The 19786-nt window shown below is 43.2% G+C and overlaps 1 protein-coding gene and 1 long non-coding RNA gene across 2 annotated transcripts in view; both read right to left on the bottom strand.

Annotated features, from left to right (window-relative positions):
• The window catches only part of CHGB (chromogranin B), a 68510-nt gene that overhangs the window by 24942 nt on the left and 23782 nt on the right, over positions 1-19786 (bottom strand). The window contains 1 exon segment of the mRNA XM_033142831.1: positions 9559-9657. Within this exon segment, the coding sequence (XP_032998722.1) occupies positions 9559-9657 (99 nt within the window).
• On the bottom strand, positions 5722-8936 carry LOC117043302. Its single transcript, XR_004426172.1, has 2 exons — positions 7881-8936; positions 5722-6056 (listed from the first exon to the last, which is right to left on the bottom strand). It is a non-coding gene; the product is annotated as an uncharacterized LOC117043302 (long non-coding RNA).

Genomic DNA, 19786 nt, shown 5'->3' with positions numbered 1-19786 from the left:
TTAAGCTACCCTCCTTAGAGAGAATATTTTAAAACATACCATTCTTTCCTAGCGATGGAACAGTTCATTTGCTATATTTGGCCGTGGACTACAGGTAGTGATTTATCTGCCCATATCCCATTTAATATTCTCAGCAAACTGGGCTAGTCTGGCTGCCTTAATAATTCACACATTTAAATATTTATAGTGCTTTAATTCTAAGTACTGCTTAATAATAATTAAAAAATCACTTTTGAGTTTTCTAGCTGTGTGCTAGATTCACAGAGGAATCTCGGCACTATAAATTAAACCCATCTTTATGTGCAACAATATATAGTGACTATGGGAGCTATAAGCATTTTTAAAATCCCAAGGTCTATTAGCACACAGCCATGCATTTAACGCTCACTATTTTACCAGCATTTTTCTCTATTGGCTCTCAAATGGGAGTGGAAGGATTTCCCAGATTTATTCTTATGGATTACACTGTATATCATCAAAGTAATGGGAAGCCTTAAGCAAAAGCACTTCGTTCAAAAGAGGGACACCTAGTTCTTTCTAACTGTTCATTCATAGTGGAAAGATCCCCTTGACATCCTGCAAATGTGCCAATCACTCCCATTGCTCATGTGAAAAGACACAAAGAGGTGGCACCATCCTCTCAGCTATACAGCAGGTGAGGCATGGTGGCTCATGGTGACACAAGAACACACAAAGAGCCCTGATTCTACTAAAGGTTAGTAGAATGGATTTATATGAATATGGAATTGGATGTTATGTTTTCCTTTGTATTATTTACAACTGAATTATTTGGAATATAGGAAGGCATTAATTGAATGCATTTTGTGGTTTTTAGGAAGAATTTAAATGTAATCTTTTAACATTGCTATTCTTTGGTTATCGTTTGTTTGTTTTTATTCAATGTTCTTTTTCTTTTGTATAGATGTAATAAAGTAAATAAAATTAAAAGTAAATAAAATTAAAATTAAAAAAACAAAAACAAAGAGCCCTGATGGATCAAGCCAATGTCCTATCTACAGCATCCTGTTCTCACAGTGGCCAGCCTATGGAAAGCATGAATGAGCCAAGGTTCAATCCCCAAGGTTCAATCCTTCTTCAGCAGGGGTCTAGTCCACTTTCCCTCAGACCCTGTGGGGGACCGGACTATATTTTTGGGGGAAATAATGAACGAATTCCTATGCCCCACAAATAACCCAGAGATGCATTTTAAATAAAAGGACACATTCTACTCATGTAAAAACATGCTGATTCCCGGACCGTCCGCGGGCTGGATTTAGAAGGCGATTCGGCCGGATCCGGCCCCTGGGCCTTAGTTTGCCTATCCATGCCCAAGATGATGGATTATAGGGGCACAACAGCAGGAGGCCAGCAGATACAGCCTGCCACACTGGCCATTCTCTCTTTCAACAGGCTTTGAGAACAACTGAGTGTGGCACACACTCAGTCACCAGGGGATGGATCTTAGTGGCATGGCAGCAGGAGACTAGCAGCTCACCCAGCCTGTGCAGACTGCGGAATCCAGGGAAGAGGGGAAATAGTCAGGAAATGGATTCTAGTTACTTCCTTGATACTCTCTATCTCTGCGCTGAATTTGGTTCCCTATGTTTCTAAATCTTGAGGGATAGTAAGCAGAATGCAGAAATAATTAGGAATCCTACTTACATTTTAAATGAAGAAAGTCTCTTCCTTGCACTAGAAAACATGTTTGCTTCCTCAAAAACGACCTTTTCTCACCTGAACTATCCTCAAATAGTTGCTCTTCCCAAAGTCCTCATCCCATCCCTGAACTCTATTGAATCAGGGAGCTGCCCCCCCCCCCCAGGCAGATTCTCTCATAAACAAAGATCAACACTCACCATCCATATCAGCAATGGCGGCATCCATCCCCTGGTCGCATGGTCTCACATAAATAGTTTTAACCTTCAGTAACTCTTCCTTCTGATCTTTCCTAACATTAACTTTGTTATCTCATCTATCTTCCAATATCTCTTCCTCCTCCTCCTAGCAGACCAGGGGATAGATTCTGGGGGCACGACAGCAGGAGGCCAGCAGTTCACGCAGCCTGCAAAGACCACGAAACCTAGGGAAGAAGAGGGAAAATACATAGGAAAAGGAGTCAAGTTACTTCCTTGATACTCTCTGTCTCTGCGCTGAATCTGGGGCACCTGACAGCTGAACTTGCTTTCACAAACCTATCATGGAGAGTTCAGCAAGCAGCTGAACCCACGGAGGAGGGCATCTTGTCAAAAGACCCTCCAAAACTGGGAGATGCCCTTCTTGTGATGATGCCCACAAGGGAGAAGGCAAGTCATTTCCCTCAAAGCATCTAAGGGGGGTCCTGAGGACAATCTTTAAAAACTAATCTAACCATGACATGGTTCCCTATGTTTCTAAATCTTGAGGGATAGCAAAAGAAGCAGACTGCGGAAAGAATGAGAAATCCTACTTACACTTTAGATGAAGAAAGTCTCTTCATTGCGCCAGAAAGCAACTATCCTTTCTCACAAACTAGCTCCTGGACTCACTATCCTCAAATAGTTGCTCTTCCCAAAGTCCTCAGCTAAGTCACTCAGCAGGGGAATGTGTCACAACGGAGGACATGACAACATTAGCTACCTTGCTTTACAAGGGGCATGGCTCCCCTTAATATTCATAATATATATATATATAATATATATATATATTATATATATATATGGTGTGTGTGTGTGTGTGTGTGTGTGTGTGTGTGTGTGGTTATATATATATATATATATATTATATATATATATTAGTGGGTTAAGGACACTTTTCAACATGACGGGGTCACCAAGGGAAAACACTTCTGGCCTAGACTATGGCTGCTGTTTCTCACTTAATAGTTAAAAATAACCCCTCTCAACACCCTGCAGTAATCTGTCCAGTATTATGATGGACAGGAGCAAGACTTCACCCTTAGACCTCCTCATCCCAGTTTCTTTCAATTTTGTCCCACTGTTCTACCAATAAACAGCTTTCCTTAGGCTGCAAGGAAGTGAAATGTTATGAGTTTCTGGGTGCCAGGCACTAAACCCCTGGACACTGAACATCTGGAGAGTTGATCTAAGCCTTGAACCTTTCCACGATATTCCAATTTTTCGAGTTTCACCTGTATGTCCCATTTCGCTCCTTGAGGCCAAACAGGAAGTGCCACCCTGCTCTGCCACCCCACCACCATCCATGGGACACTCACCACCACTTAGCCACCTGCCCTTGGCGCTGCAGCAGTGCTGGCATTGGTCCCTTAAAGAGCATGCAAGATCTCTCCCAAATCTCAATACATATTTGCTCTCCTAGACATCTTGCAAGACTTCCATGGCATTTGGCTGCTTTCCCAGAGCACCGGACTCCAATTGTGCAGGTTTTCAGGGACAACATGGGAGTAATTATCCCTGCTGACCCCACCCCCCAGGGTAGAGAGGGACTGGCCGACACCTGCGGGTCATCCAATAACTGCCACTCGCTACAGAATGCGGGGGCAGGGACGCTGGGTGCTGAGCACTGCACGAATTGGAAAGTCTCCAGAGTCATCGCCAGGAGCGGGAGGATCCCTACTTTTCAAAAATTATTAGAATTCGGACTAAGAAACAGGCATGTTCTGGAAAGAAAGAGATAAAAAAAGACCTGCTAATTAATTCAGTCACCATGTGCCAAAGCTTTGATCTGAGATGGACTTAAGTTGTTTTGCTGCAGTTTATGTGAGGTGAGTGGCTGTTTTCTTTTCCTATACTTCTTTATTTCACGATTTGGCAAGCCTCACTAAGAAAGATCTAATTAAACAAATGGAATGCGAGAGGAACCATGTAACGATTTGAGATGCTTTATGGCGCCACCTTCTGTGGAGGGCTCTAATTAGAACTGACAAGAACAAGGGTGTGCTTTCCGCTTGAGATCATAAAATGGCGAACTGAGGGAAAGAAGGAAGTCACCATACAATGTTAATAGAAGATGGAATATATAAAAATATATTTTTGTTTTTTAAATGTTTTTTAGTGTTTGTGGTAGTGTCGTTTTATTTTTATGCTTTTCAATATGTTGAATATTGGTATTTTGTACTAGTGTTTGTATTGTATTTTGTATGTTTTATAAAATGATTAAAAAAGATTTGGGGGAAAAATAAGAAGCTTCTTTAAGGGGGCGCAAGACAGCTGATACACTAAAAATGGGGTGTATTTCACATCACATCAAACTGCATCTGCTTGTATGGATTTGTATCATATATGGATTATCAAAATGAAGCTGGATCTTTGGTCCTGGCGAACCCTCCCTAGGGCCTGGGGAGAGCAAGCTTGGAACTTAGAGGAACCAAATTCCGGAATATACCAGTACTTTGAACTTAATTAAAGGATAGTTGGAATACAGCCCAGAATTTTAGAGGTAAAAGCATTAAACGGAAAGGGGGCTCTCTGAGGGGATGCAGCCGAAAATGACTGAGGACAATTATAGAAAGAAGAAAAATTCCTCTTGCATGTTAACATAAATATGGATTTGTTAAATACAATGGAAAATCACATAGCAGTGATTGTGATGATGATAAAGGGTTAACATCAGAATTATGAAATTGAGAACAAGCAACAGAGAAAATGCAGGAACAAGAATAAAAGACTTTCTCCTTCCGGCCAGAACATGGGAGGTCCTTTTTAATTTATTTAATTTGGAATGTATAATTGGCTTTTAATTTGGAATGTATAATTGACTTTATTATTTGTGTTATGAATTGGTATTTGATATGTTATTAACATTATTAATTGGAATGTTATTAATGGAAAATTAATAAAAAATATTAAAAACAACAGCATCACACTTTTGACCTACACTTTCTGCCAGTGCCATGTGAGAGACAAGAACTGCGCCTGCCTCTCTCTCTCTCTCTCTCTCACACACCACACACACACACACACACACAAAATGCATATAGAGAAACCCAAACCCCTCATGAAATTAGAGATCTGTTGGTGCACTCCTATGGCCAGGTGCTCTTAGAGCATTTAACAAGCAAGGAACAGTCACAACGAACCCAACCAGCACTGAAACTTTCACCACACTAGGGAAGTAACACTGCCTTTTAATATGGCAAAGTTCTTCTCAAACCTTTGTGGATAGAACCACTGTACAAACAAAACCAGCTTTTAGAGCATGGGTGGGGAAACTATGCCCCCCCAGATGTCGCTGAACTCCCATCACCCCCAGCTTATGAAAGGAGTTGAAGTCCAGCAACACCTGGTAGGATCCTTTCACCAGACCCAGTTCTCCATTCCTTAGGTATAAGATATATCAGTGTGAGTGTGTGATCTCAGAAGATCTGACCTGGCAACCCTACTTCAGCTACAACTTGTAAAGTTTAGATTAATAACTTTAATTACTCACCCCCTTTCCAAAAGTGAGTTTCGGAAAGTGTTTTAAAGATAGCCACTCATGACAAGGATTGCCATTGTTTAAAATAAGGAAAGCATTCAAAATAGCCATTACCTTATGAACAAACAGAATCAGGTATATTTTCATCACATTAGGGGGGGAAATCATGCTACACAACTACCCACACAGAACAACAAAAGGGATGCATTTATAGAGCCGGCAAATTGGCTGATGTGTGCTCGGTTTAGCAACCATATGCTGTGACATACTTGCCTACTACAAACATTGGAAAATGTGGAGCTAGAAATGGAAAGTGAGGCGAAATCTCTTCCATTGGAACATATGCTGAGAGAAATAATTGCCTATTTTGAGTCTCTCTTGACCCAAGAAGCATTAGTCAATATGTCTGAATGAGTCAGTTTCTTCTGCATTTCTAGAAACCATATACAGTAGGTAAGTGGAAATATTCATTAGGTAATTAGGACAATGTGGAGCTTTCACTTTCACAAGCCAAAAGAAGAGCAATTAGGAAAGGCAGATAATGTGGAGCTCTACATACAGGAGCCAGGAGAGAAGGTTGCAAAACTTTGACACACTGTGTAGTGTAAGCCTCACTGAACTCTGGACTTACTCAGGACTGGCTCCATTAGACAGAGTGAGGCAGCTGCCTCAGGCAACAGATGCTGGGGAAGCAGAGGAAGGCAGCAGGGTATTGAGAGGGCAACAATATATGGAAGGCACCAGATTGGTTGTTGTTGTTGTTGTTCAGTCGTGTCCGACTCTTCGTGACCCCATGGACCAGAGCACACCAGGCACGCCTATCCCTCACTGCCTCTCGCAGTTTGGCCAAACTCATGTTAGTAGCTTCAAGAACACTGTCCAGCCATCTCATCCTCTGTCGTCCCCTTCTCCTTGTGCCCTCCACCTTTCCCAACATCAGGGTCTTTTCCAGGGAGTCTTCTCTTCTCATGAGGTGGCCAGAGCCTCAACTTCAGGATCTGTCCTTCTAGTGAGCACTCAGGGCTGATTTCTTTAAGAATGGATAGGTTTGATCTTCTTGCAGTCCATGGGACTCTCAAGAGTCTCCTCCAGCACCACAATTCAAAAGCATCACTGCGATCAGCCTTCTTTATGGTCCAGCTCTCACTTCCGTATTACTACTGGGAAAACCATAGCTTTAACTATAGCTTTGGTTACCTCTGCTGTAAACAACACTGAACTAGGCAGTCTGATTTGGTATAAGAAAGGCTCCTAATGTGTTGACAGTGCAGTCCTTAGACATTCTTCCATAAAGAACAGTTATTGTTATTAAGCACAGCAACTCAAGCCACCTACTTATGCTCCAAAGTGAGAGAAAGTAGAAAAGAGGTGGACAGGGAAAAGACGGCTTAACAGATTATTTAACAGATCATTACTAATAAGCATTGAAATGCTCACCTCTTACTAAAAGGAAAAGGGTAAGCTCAATATGCCTATTACTTGGTGGATCAAAAAGTGAGCTTGGAATGCTCAGGGAACTGCTTCCTTCACTCTAGTACAACCTCCCCACTAGATTGTTTTTATAGATAACAGCAAGTGCAGCTTGCTTGAAGGCAACAATTTCATATGGAAATGCCCTAGGAATTCCTTTCATTTGCGGTTCCCTCATTTCCTCCTGCAGCTGACATGTTTCCATGAGAACTGCAGAGAGAAGAAAAAGTGAGCTCCAAAGGCAGTTACAGCAACCATCCCAATGCCTCTGTGTGTTTCACTTATACAACACAGGTTAAGAGAGGAAGAAAACAAATCTATAATTTACTGAATCTCAAAAACGAGTGGGTGGAAAATCTAGCTAAGTCAGACATAGGCTTGCAGTTCCCCAGGCAGAGATGTTTGCTCTGCAGAATTTGCAAGGAGGCTCTTTATGCAAAGATTTTAAGCTCATTTGTGTTTCGCAGAAAATAGCGCCACCGCCCCCCCCCCCAATTCTTCTGGGAATAAAGCTCCAATGCTCAGTTTATGTAAGAGCCCCAATGAGTTCAACAACTTTTGGGGAAAAGATTTGAAAAAAGGGCGCAAAGCATCCCTGACAAATAATGTCCAGATGGTGTTTATTTATTATCTGGATTGTGGAAGGTACAACAGGCAAAATGGTCTGTGAATGCATGTCTGCGGCTTGCATAAATCCTAAGACCTTTGGCCCTCCAGGTGTTGCTGTAAAAAAAGCGGTAAAAAGGGAGAGCTCCAGGGTAAAAAAAGGTGGTAGGTATACGGTGAGTATGGTGTGGTACTCAACTCCTGTGGAATAATAATTAAGAGGAATTGTGGCTGTCCTTTGACACTGTTGCTAAGCTAGCTAGTGCTGAAATCCATGGTCCAGGAAGTTCTGTCAGATGCTCTGGGGCCTTTGATGGCAGGGCTGGGAATTGGTTTGGTTTGTCAAAACCCCAGATATAAAATGCTGCTTGGCTAATGAAGTTCATTGGCTGACCTTGATTAAATCACTCCCTGTTGTCACCATAACCTACCTTAGAAGGTAGCTATGAGAATATAACTCAGAGTTCCTTGGAGGAAAAGTGGGATGTAATACTAATGAATTAAACAAAACAAAGCTACTCTGAACGGAGCAACAGTGGATCAATTATTTCTGTAAGACAACAACAAAAGGAGCAATAAAGCTAAACAGGAGGAAGATTCAATCTAGTGAAAGCCCAGTCACTGCAAATTCATTCCCCAGCAGCTGCTACAATGATCCAAACAGCAAGCTTCAAGAGAATTTCCACGGTATCATTTACTTCTACTGATACAAGGGGAGAAACCTCTATATTCTTGATATACACAGATGCTAACTTTGCTCTTAAAAAACAGCAACCACCAATGATCACAGGTCCTGTATAGAACTGAGAATATTAATCTTATTAGCTGAATAAGCTGAATAAGCAGAGGCCAGATGCTCAGCTGGTGTGAGCCACACACTGAATTACCACCAGCGATGGTTGCAGTATTTGGGTTATTTTAAGGTTTTAGCTCTTAAAAAGAGAAAGAGCTACCTTTGGACTCAGCAGCAGCCACAGCTTTCTCATTGCCCTTTCAGCAGTTGGGAGACAAGCAAGGCACACGCTTCAAAGATTCAACAAGATCTTGCACTTAAAAAAAACCAACCACTAGCTATTTCTACTTCCCCAGGGAATTATATTCTTCAGTTTCAGCAATGTGTTTACATTGTCTCTTTTAAAGTTATGCAAAGAATAGGAGGGAAGGGACATAAAACCCCAATTTATATCCTGCCAATTGATGCATGCCCAGAGCAGTGACAGTAGAACAAGCTTTACAATCCCCTCCCTGAGGAGAAAGGAGCAGGTTACCGTATGCATACATTGCAACACACTGATTAGGTCAATCCCACCGGGGGAAGGCTATGCTTGATCTCTCTTGAAAGTCAGCTTTATTCTTTTTAAAATAACAACACTCCCCAATGATTCTGTTTTTTTGAAGAAATCCAATGCCTTGGAAGGAATTCAACGTAGGGCTGAGCAGATTACTCCACCAGCGCAAGCATTTTTGCTTGCCAGGGGAAGAATCCACCCCCCTCTTCCCCACCCCACCCCACCATGCACTGTTCTGGGGGAGGGTACTCCCTAACCACTCCCCAATCGTGGGTGATGGAGCACACAGGGGGAGGAGAAGAAGGAAAGCCCCATAGCACTAGCGGATGTCTTGGCCCTCATTGCTGGATGACAAATGACAACAAATCGCACATGTGCTTAAAAAGCTAACCATCTCCAGCAAAATAAATACCGGTAAATCACTTTGTTACGTTCTGATTCAAGATGAATTGAAGGATATCATTTGAGAGCCCAGGCATATGCTTTCTTTCCTCCAGAATAACTCTGGTTTCCGTGGGAATGGAAAAGCAGGTGCTGCTGGAGCGCTGAGGAAACACCTTGTTCTCATCTCGGTTCAAAACCAGCTGGGCCATTTGGAGACTCTTCTGTGCGTACGTCATTCCTTCTTTGCCTGCCAGCTCTGCAATTTTGACAGACAGGCACTGGGAAGCCGCTTCGTAGGCTGGACTCCCTCCAAATGGCTTCTTCTGGCAGCAAGTCCCATAAAACTTATCCAGAGATTGTCTGATGGCAGGCCCCCCTTCCTCCGTTTGCTCACATGTCCAAGACAAGGGAAGTTGACTAGGCTGAGGGAGCTCACCGTCCACACAGTTACTTGGCTCTGCCTTCTCACATCGTCTAGGCCTCCAAGCTACGCTGGTTCCAACTGTGTGCGCTAGGAAGATGGCATTATCTGGGTCTGCCAGGAAAGAAATTGCAAAGACATATTATTCAGACTGAAGTAAGGAAATGGAAATACAAAAAGCTGACCAGGTTTGTTTTGTTCTTGAAATCATTTTTATTTGATTCTATAAGTGTAAATTTATTACAATACCAATTACAAATGCATGAGATTTCTCTGAATCTCGAGACTTCCCCCCCCCCATCCCTCCCTTGGTCCTGTTGTTAACATTTCCAACTGCATATTATTTCATAGTCTATGTTTTGTATCTATCCACATTATCCATAGTATTTGTTACATTACAAGTGAGGTTAAAATCCTACTAATGTTTTAATCTGCTTACAGTGGTCCCCTAAATAAATTATACTGTAATTTTGTCACATTCTTTCCTAACGTTTTTGTCCTCTTGGTTTCTGAGCTTTCAGGTTTGCCATTTCAGCATAGTTTAACAGCTTGGTTTGCCATTCATCTCTGGTAGGGGATGGAGGGGGTTCCTTAAGTGTTCCTTACCCATGCCCTGCTTAACTGGGTCAGGGATAACAGTGGTGCTGTAAGATGGGGCCATAGTGTGACTCCATTAAGGCACATTCATATGGTATCCAATATTAGCTCAATTAGTAGAGCATGAGACTCTTAATCTCAGGGTAGTGGGTTCAAGCCCCACATTGGGGGAAATATTCCTGCATTTCAGGGAGTTGGACTAGAGGATCCATTCCAACTCTATGATTCTATTATTTTCATGGCACAAGGGATCAAAATGGATGCTCTGCCATCCCCATGACAGCCCCTCATCAGTGGCCCAAAATCCCACAACATTACAAAACACAACAATGGCAAAATGAAGTTTCAATGTTTATCTGCAAGGAGTTCCTGTATCACTTGAATGCTGTGGCTGAAATGATGTGAGCTTCCTTGGGGAAATAAGAAGCTTAGAAGTGTTTGTAATTTTCTTTGAAAATGAGGATAGTTTGTTTAATAAAGCCAAACAACAAAACAGGGTGGGAATGTTGCCAGTGGTTACGGCAGTAAGTTTCCTGTAAAAATGTACATTTGCAAAAGAGCAATAATTGGTCAACTACCTGGCTATATACATAATGACCCATCCGAGATGACTGTAGATATGCATACAAACACATTATATGTACATTAACATGAGTAATATGTAAGTTATCGCTGCGCTAGATTTTATGCTATGCTGAGGCTCAAACTACATGTTATACTTCAGGGGTGGCCAACTTCCAAGAGACTGCGATCTACTCACAGAGTTAAAAACTGGCAGTGATCTACCCCCTTTTGAGGGGTTCAGGTTCAAGTTGTTGAGCTTTTTTTAGGAAGGAAAGCCATCCATGTTTTGGGGGGTTCGGGTCAAAGTTGAGCTTTGTTTAGGAAGGAAAGCCCTGTTTTGGGGGCTTCAGGGCAAAGATGTAGAGCTTTCTTTAGGGGAGCCAAAGTTGCTGAGTTTCTTTGGGGGGGAGCCAGTGATCTACCAGTGATCTACCACAGACGTCCAGTGATCTACCAGTAGATCACGATCTACCTGTTGGACATGCCTGTTATACTTGATTAGTCATTTGTTACTGTAATTTCCTCTCCGCTTTTCATCTTGTTTCAAAAAATGAAAAGTGGCTATAGGAGACTGGAATCTTCAGCATTGCACTGAGAGGGAGGAACAGCTACTAAACCCTTTCCTCTAAATTCCACACACACACCCCCACAAATTCAAATTTCATGGAAGATAAGGCTGTCAAAGACTACTGGGACAACCCAGTCAGATGGTTGGGGTACAATTGTTGTTGTTATTTACTATGACTTGCCATGATAGCTATGCTCTAGCTCCACATCTGGAGGCAGCAATGCTTCTGAATACCAGATACTGGAAACCATGGGAGGGAAAAGTGCTCCTGTGCTCATGTTCTGCTTCCTAGTTTCCCACAGGCCTCTGGTGGGCTGCTGTGAGAACTGGAGGCTGAACTAGATGGCCTGATCCAGCAGGCTATTTTTATGAAATCACATTACTTTTTAAAAATCACACCCAGGGTTGCTTTTCTCTCTGTGGGAGAAAAGGTATGGCGCTACCCCATGTGCAGGAAAGCGGTTTGAGGTGTGTGGGGGGGCACTTTCAGAAGGCAAATAGTTGGAAAGAGAAGCAGTGTGGAGACCCTTTCTGAAACGCAGGCCCCGTCTGCATTATACAATACATTGCAAGCAGCAACATACGGTAGCACTGGAAGCAGTAATGGCTTTCGCCAGGAAATCCAGAGACCTGTCACTTGTTAACGGTGCTGAGAGTTTGATTGTCAAAATTGGAATCTGTATTACAAAACAGGGGTCTTCTAACCAGCAGTGGAGCGTGTCTCTGATCCGGATGCTTTCAATGGACCCCCAAAGGCAGTGGCAAGGCGACAAAAGGCCTATCACATTCCCACGCCGGCAACCCCCAGCAGCCTTGCAAGGCTGGGATCCGGGGAGGGCAGCGTCAGTGCGAGAAAAATGCAACAACCGCATGCTGCACAAGTCACTGTCCTTTCCTACATATTGGGGAAACGGGGTGGAGCGTGACCTGTGGGGATCTAACCCTAGATTCTGCCTTTACCCATTTTTTGTGCTTAGCGCATCTGCAAGCCAAGTTAACCCACATTGCTAACAGATGTGATCCTTGAGGTTTCATGGGGGGGGGGGGGGACAAATGCTTATGGCTTCTTGCCCTCTTCCGCCTCTATAACCTTATGAGATTTGTGGCTGTCTGTTATATAAGCCACTTGTGCCTTGTTGGTTTGTTTTAAAAAGCCAGGTCTTTTATAATTCATTGAAAATCGAAGAGTGGAACAACACTTCATATAAATATGAAATCCCGTTCAAAGGAAACAGAGCTGAATACACAAGGCTATTAAACACAAAGCTGAGTCATCTTATGATGTGACTATTAAAAAGTAATCACAGTATGGGCATACCCTCCACCCCACCCACTCAAGTACATTGTGCTGTTATCAAGGGAGCTTTCTCCTTTTTATTTGCCAGCTTTCATCTTCCCTAATGAATCCCTTCATAAGCAATTGGGAACAAAAATGCCTCTCCCTGACATACAATTTGCATTTATATAGTGGCACAAAATAGAAACCACCTTTTAACTATGAAAAAATGGATTCAGTTGAGGTGGGAGAGGACTCAACAAAGTCCAGAGTGACGCACCACATCATAACCATACAAGGGATTGTTGTTGTTGTGGTGGTGGTGTTGTTGTTATCGAAAGGGAAACCAATATGGAGCTTCTCTCCATCCTGATGCATGTGTAAAAACGTAAATAATTACTAGCTTTCTAGAATAGAGTCAGTGTGGATGTAGCGGTTATAGCAGGCATAGACAACACTCGTGCCCTCCCGATGTTTCGGGACTACAATTCCCATCATCCCTGACTACTGGTTCATGTTACTAGGGAATCACGGGAGTTGTAGTCCCAAACATCTGGAGTGCCGAGTTTGCCTATGCCTGTGTTAGAGTGTTGGACTAAATCTGGAGACCTGGTTCAAATCCTCACTCAGCTCTGAAGCTCATTGGGTGGCCTCAGGCTAGTCACTCATTCACAGCCTAGCCTACCTCACAGGGTTGTTGTGAGATAAAGTGGGGAGGAAAAGGAAACTTGTACACCACTTTGAGCTCCATTGGAGGAAAGGGTGGATATAATGTAATCAATGCAATTGCTCGAGAGACCATTTATAACTTAATGGTGTACCACTTCAGTTTAGAAAAGTAGACATATAAATACATTAAGCATTTTTACATGTTTCTCATGCTTGCTAAGAAGTTTTCTTTTCCTTTTGTTGGCAGGGAATTAACAGACAATTTTAAACTAGCTGAGGTTTTGACCTACTGTGCTGGCCACTGAATGTAGAAATTGCTTTATTTTTCCATTTTCTTGATATTTGACCTTGTAGATCATTATAACCTTCTGCTACAACTGTGCATTTCAATGCAGCCCTTTATAGATTTCCCTCTGATTTTGCAGCATCAGATACTAATGGAGGAAGTGTGCAGCATGCTAAAGTATCATCAAGCAATGCAAGCAATAATAAGCATGTTATCAGGTGCTCTGAATGTCCCTCTCACTTTAATCCATTGGTCGTCCACTCAGAAGCTCCCTTTAGAGTTGCTCATTTACAACATCTCATCCATTGCACAACCCAGATCTTGGTGGCAATACAGTATGCACCACCCTTCCCTTATCTAAACAGAATTAATACACTGCACTTTGAAATAAGCAAGGAGGATAATATTTCAAACAATAGTTTTATAATGACAAATATCAAATTTAACTTGGCATCAAGTAGTACAAAGAAATTCAGGTGAGATTATCTAGTTTCTAGCTCTCTACCATCTTCGGTTACGGCTCTGAGCGCAAGCCTATACATTACAACTGCTAAACAGAATCTATTCCACGTGCATGTAGAACTGTTTGTGCAAAGATCGTCCCACTGCCATGTGTAGAGTCAATACATGATAACTCTCCACATGACAGGCAAGGAAGAAGTTCTCTGATTGTGGAGATCCCTATTTAGAACAGGATTACATACTATGCTTGACATACTTTTGTTTGGGCTCTGCATCCATGTAGACAGTTAATTATCACTGGGAGAGGAGGATCCAGTGCAGTTCTGGCAATCTAGCAGGTAGACAACCTTCATAATTGTAAATAGCACCAAGACAATAATGCCCACTTACACAACAAGGAACTCATAATCCATCTACTCTCGCAACCAGAAACATCATAACCAGACACTGGAAAGACCTGTCAGGAGTCAACATGGACCAATGGTACCAAGTAGTATGGGAAACAGCCCCTACTAGAAAAATTAAGCAGCAACCTAAAACTAGCACGGGGACAAACAGAAGAAGACACCTTCACCCCCGTATAGTCCCCCTTCATCCCACACGCAGCCCAACAAGACAATGACAAAAATCTACCGACAGCATACAAATCAATATGGCTAACCTGATCCAAAACACCCACCCACCCACTCACACAGGAAAACAAAGATCACCACAGCCACCACAAATGAACAATCAAACCCTACGCCGATCACGACCTCTCACGGCAAAGAAACACAAGCAAACAACAGAGAACCAACACAAGCGCGCTGAATACACATCCTACATATATTAAGGAAAATAGAAACCTCATCTCCCCACCCTACCCCACCCTCCCATCCATCCCCACCCACTTCCTTCCCCCCCTCTCCCTAATGTCTCAACAACTAAAATTGATCTGTAAAAATGTTTATGGAAAAATACGAGAGACTTACACACACTTTGTAAACCAAGAAAATCTTTAATAAAAAAAAACAACAACCAAATAATTGTAAATAGCAACAAGTAGCGGTATCAATACCCTGCTGGAATGCAGCTCAAAGATACATTGCCATTCCCTCTTAATAAGGGCTACAAGAGGGCAGTAGATATCTAAAAGATTTTCTCCAGGAGTTTGAGAATTTTGGCCGCATCAACTCTAGATTCTTATGACGATGTAGGCAACCACAAGGCTGCCTGTTGCAGAACCTCCCTCTAGCACTGGTTTTTTTTCAGCATTAGAGATGAAAATAATTTGCAGTCAGAAACACATGGCCTTCAGGTGAAGCTATTGATCTATACTCCTGACAATTACAACAAATGCCCTATTGAAAAACCATTGACAGCTGACAATTTAACAACGTAACTCTCACAAGCATCACATAAATCAGGGGCAACAGAAGCAGGAGGAAGAGGAAGAACAGCCCCTTTCATGGTAGAGTTGCATCAAACAGGAAATGAAAATAACTTCCTTACCTTTGGTGTGATTATGCCACTCAGAAAGAGATGAATTGGGTACTCTAAAGCACTCATAAGCCACTCTAAACCACTTGCGTACAGCATTGCCTAGGATTCAAAATTCTCTTAAGTACATTTCAGACAAAAGGAAGTTCACTTCAATTTGGCTTTGATAGCTTCTAATTTAAGACACTGAAGTTTCAGAGAAGTTTCAATGAGGCACAAAAACTGGGAGCGACAGAGTAAAGAGATGAGGGGGGGAAACCCCTGAGATAAAAAGAAAGGAGGAAAAAGGAAATCATGCAATACTTTTTAAAAGTGTGTCCCAGGCAACAACGTAGGGCAAAAAAGTTGTCCCGACTCCGAATTGATCAACTGTGATGTCACAGAAACAACAAAGCCTCACTGAAGTTGCCTTCAAGCCAGTTGGGAATTGTTGCTGTTGCTGCTGCTAAATCCCACCACTGCAATGGGTAATACAGGAAAACTATGAGCAGCAGCAGCAGCACCAGGAAAGTGTGTTTGTCTTGAAAGGAAGGAACAAAGTATTAAAAGGGGTGGCTAAAAATAGGAATACAGTCAATACCTCAGCTTACGGCTGCTTCAGGTTGTGCGTTTCGGGTTGTGCACCGCGCCGAACCCGGAAGTACCGGAATGGGTTACTTCCGGGTTTCAGCGCTCATGCATGTGCAAAAGCACTAATCTGCTTTGCACATGCACAGAAGCACCGAATCGTGACCCGCACGAGTGCACACGCGGCGCTACGGGTTGCAAATTGCCTCCCTCACGGATCACGTTCGCAACCCGAGCGTCCACTGTATATTTCTGCTGCTTTCATTGTCTGAAGTACCACAACTCTTGGGAAAGTAACCAGTTTGAACTGAACATTCAGTAGCCAGATACAGTAAAGGAGAAATACATACAGGATTGACTCCTTGAACTTCAGCTTCAAGCTAACCTAACCTGAATATGGTAAACTGGCCTTCTGTGACTTCAAAATCCATGAATGGGCTGTGGTACCAAGGAACAGTCTTTTAAGCTCTGTTATGTTCTTTGCATTGTCTTACTCATTCTAGCCACTGGGGAAACATCTGGGGGAGATGTACAGGTTCGTGTTTAAAATATAGCATCTCAAGTGCTGCTTCATGAGCAAGAGGGTGAAAAACCAGTAGCAGGGCTGGGAGCTATTCAGTATATTGTACAGAACATGTATGACTATCTGCCTGTTAGACAAAAGTCATGAATGAGGTCATTCCCTTGCTGCCAAGGTGGTTTACCTGAAGAAGCTAAGAGAGGCAGAGAAAGGTTGTTGGATGAGGCCTTTGGAAACTTGATAGATGTGCCCTGCTCAGCTCCTCTGCTGTCACAGCGAGTGAAGGTCTCAGGAAAGCAGGGTGTCCCTTTGAGGGAAATTGTCACTTTGAAAGGTCTCATTCCTTGGGGGGACAAGAAGGTATCTTCTCATTCCTCTGCAGATGGCTTTTGGAAAAACTATGTTGCCAGCTACACGATGTTTGCGCTCCTTCACTCATTTCCCTTTGTGCTTCTGGTTTTGAAGCTTTGATAATAAATATCTCATTTTCCTTCCACAGCTTCCTTTTCTAACTTCACAAATTTGCACTGGCTCCTGTAATTACTAGTATTGCCTTACACACTCCAGTCTTATGATGGGAAGGCTCTTCATAAGCCACTTAGGATTTTGATATTAAAAGGTCTGAACTCTGAATGCAAAGCAAACAGGTCCAAAAAGCTTTAACACGTACTTTTAAAGGCACAGAGCAAAGACACGATGTGAGTAAAACTAATGTGGTCTGGGAGTAATTACCTGATATGAACTTTGAATAGGGTGATTAATGGATACACCAAAAGCTAAGTATTGTTGAAGAAAAATAATGTGTATTTTTAAGTTGGAAAACAGATAACCAAGCTCTGTATGTTCTTTGTTACAAATAAATGGATCATGTTCTGCCTTCCTCCACTGCCAGCATTATAAAGCCATAACATATAGAAAGATAAGAAATGACAGTTAACAGCCTCCTTAATTGCTTCTCAGCAAAGAAAGAGGTCTCTGCAGGAAACTCAGTCAAACCCCTTGAGCCTTCCACTCAGAATCCCGTCCTTTGTGCCACATTTCAGAAACAAATATATTATCCTTATCCGAGAGCTGAATTTCTTCTAAAAGGCAGGGGGGGGGAATGAAGTGGCCTCATGAAATAGGAGGAAGGGCAGCTGTTCAATGGGGATTCAAACCAAGAAGACTGGGCTCCCCCACAGGCAAAACAGGATTCGGGCCTACATCAGATGTGGGGAAGGAAATGCAGCCTTCCCAGTGGGAAACCTTTTTCTGCCCAAAGGCCATTCTGGGGGACAAGAGTTAGTGATGGGCAGGGCAAGAGGCAAAAGTGGTCAGAAGCACTGATGCAAATATTACCTTTGTACAATTGTCTAGTTTCTGTGCGCACTCACACACCTCTCTCTATCCAGACAAGCAAGAGACATTCTCAGAATTCAATGATTTCTGCCCAGGAAAAAAACCACTTCAGGAATGTGCAAAGCAGGGGGAGGAGTGTGGTCTGGGTAAAGTCCTGAGGACTAGATAGGGAGGCCTAGAAAGGGGGGGGGGGTTTACAGTTGGATCCCAATCTCTGGAATAGGGTCAAAGTAGGTGGTTGTGAGGGGGACCCAGGTGGCGCTGTGGCTTAAACCACTGTGCCTAGGACTTGCTGATCAGAAGGTCGGCAGCTTGAATCCCTGCGACGGGGTGAGCTCCTGTTGCTCGGTCCCTGCTCCTGCCCACCTAGCAGTTTGAAAGCATGTCAAAGTGCAAGTAGATAAATAGGTACCGCTCTCGTGGGAAGGTAAATGGCGTTTCCGTGTGCTGCTCTGGTTCGCCAGAAGTGGCTTTGTCATGCTGGCCACATGACCCAGAAGCTGTACGCCGGCTCCCTTGGGCCAGTAACGCGAGATGAGCGCCGCAACCCCAGAGTCGGACACGACTGGACTTAATGGTCAGGGGTCCCTTGACCTTTACCTTTAAGTGGTTGTGAACAACTCGAATCAAGTTTTGAATTTGTGAATGTACACCTGAAAATTCTCTGATATGTAAGAGCTCTTTCAGCTCTACAAAACTAGGATTCTATGAAGTGGCAATATGTGAATATGAAAGCCTAAATAAATTCTAGGCATGTGGTCAACAGAGATCCTTTGTTCTATGCCAGATGCAGCGCTGTCCACCTTTCGGTCTGCACCCCCCTCCACCTCTGTGCCATTCTATATCAACGTTACGCAAGATCCTTTGGCAGCTCGACAAGTAAGCAATCTGATGCCACACACTGGCATGTGAGGCAGCTCCATATATTTACAAATGGACCATGTTGTGTAACATGGTACAGCTAGAATCTGATGCAAAATATAGCCAGCGTGAAAGATCATTAGGACAGCCTGTGCTTCTGGGCTATGTGTTTAGCAAACACCTGCCTCCATGACTCCTGCACTGGAGACATCTGGACTGGATGACTACACACAATCTATGTACCGTATTTTTCCGTGTATAAGACACCCCCACATATAAGACAACCCCTATTTATTTTAACCATAAATTAAGAAATTAAGTTGTTTGGCTTTGGGGGGGGGGAGGGTAGGTCACTTCTGCCAATCGCTCAATCGCCTGCCCGCCACTGCTGATCGTTTGCCACAGCCACTGCCGATCGCACACCTCGCCACAACCGCCAATCACCTACCCAATTGCCGCAGCCGCAGCCAATCACTAGCAGGCCTTGCTACAGCCACCAATCACACGCCCAATCACCGCTGCCAATCTCCTGCTTGCTGCTGCCATTAATCGCACGTTCCCCCCCCCCTCTGCATTCACTATCCGTGTATAAGACGACACCCAATTTTAAATACAATAGTTCTGCCTTTAAAACAGGCCTGGGGAACCGATACCCCGGGAGATGTGCTAGACTACAGATCCTATCGTCTCTGACCACTGGCGATGCTGGCTGGTCCAGGGCTGATTGGGAGTCCAGCGACACCTGTAGGGTTCTCCATCCCTGCTGTAAAGATGTTTTGCTGGCAGGATGACTGTAGGAGCAAGATAGTCAGAACATGCCACGCCTATCTTACACCAATTATGTTGGTCAGCGATTCATTTCTGAACTCAGTTTAAAGCGTTGGTCTTGACCTTTAGAGTCCGTATAATGGCTTGAGATCAGGTTATTCAAATGATTACTTATACCCATGAAAACCCACCAGGGACTTTTAAGATGCCCTGCTTTCTGGCCCATCATTAGTTAAGATCAGATAGGCAGGTAACAGGGACAGTGGTGGTGTCATAACTGGTCTTTGA

The sequence above is a fragment of the Lacerta agilis genome, chromosome 3, assembly GCF_009819535.1.
Source record: "Lacerta agilis isolate rLacAgi1 chromosome 3, rLacAgi1.pri, whole genome shotgun sequence".
NCBI classification, from domain to species: Eukaryota; Metazoa; Chordata; class Lepidosauria; order Squamata; family Lacertidae; genus Lacerta; species Lacerta agilis.
The sequence above is the reverse complement of the archived record's forward strand: the minus strand, read 5'-3'. Positions and strand labels throughout refer to the sequence as shown.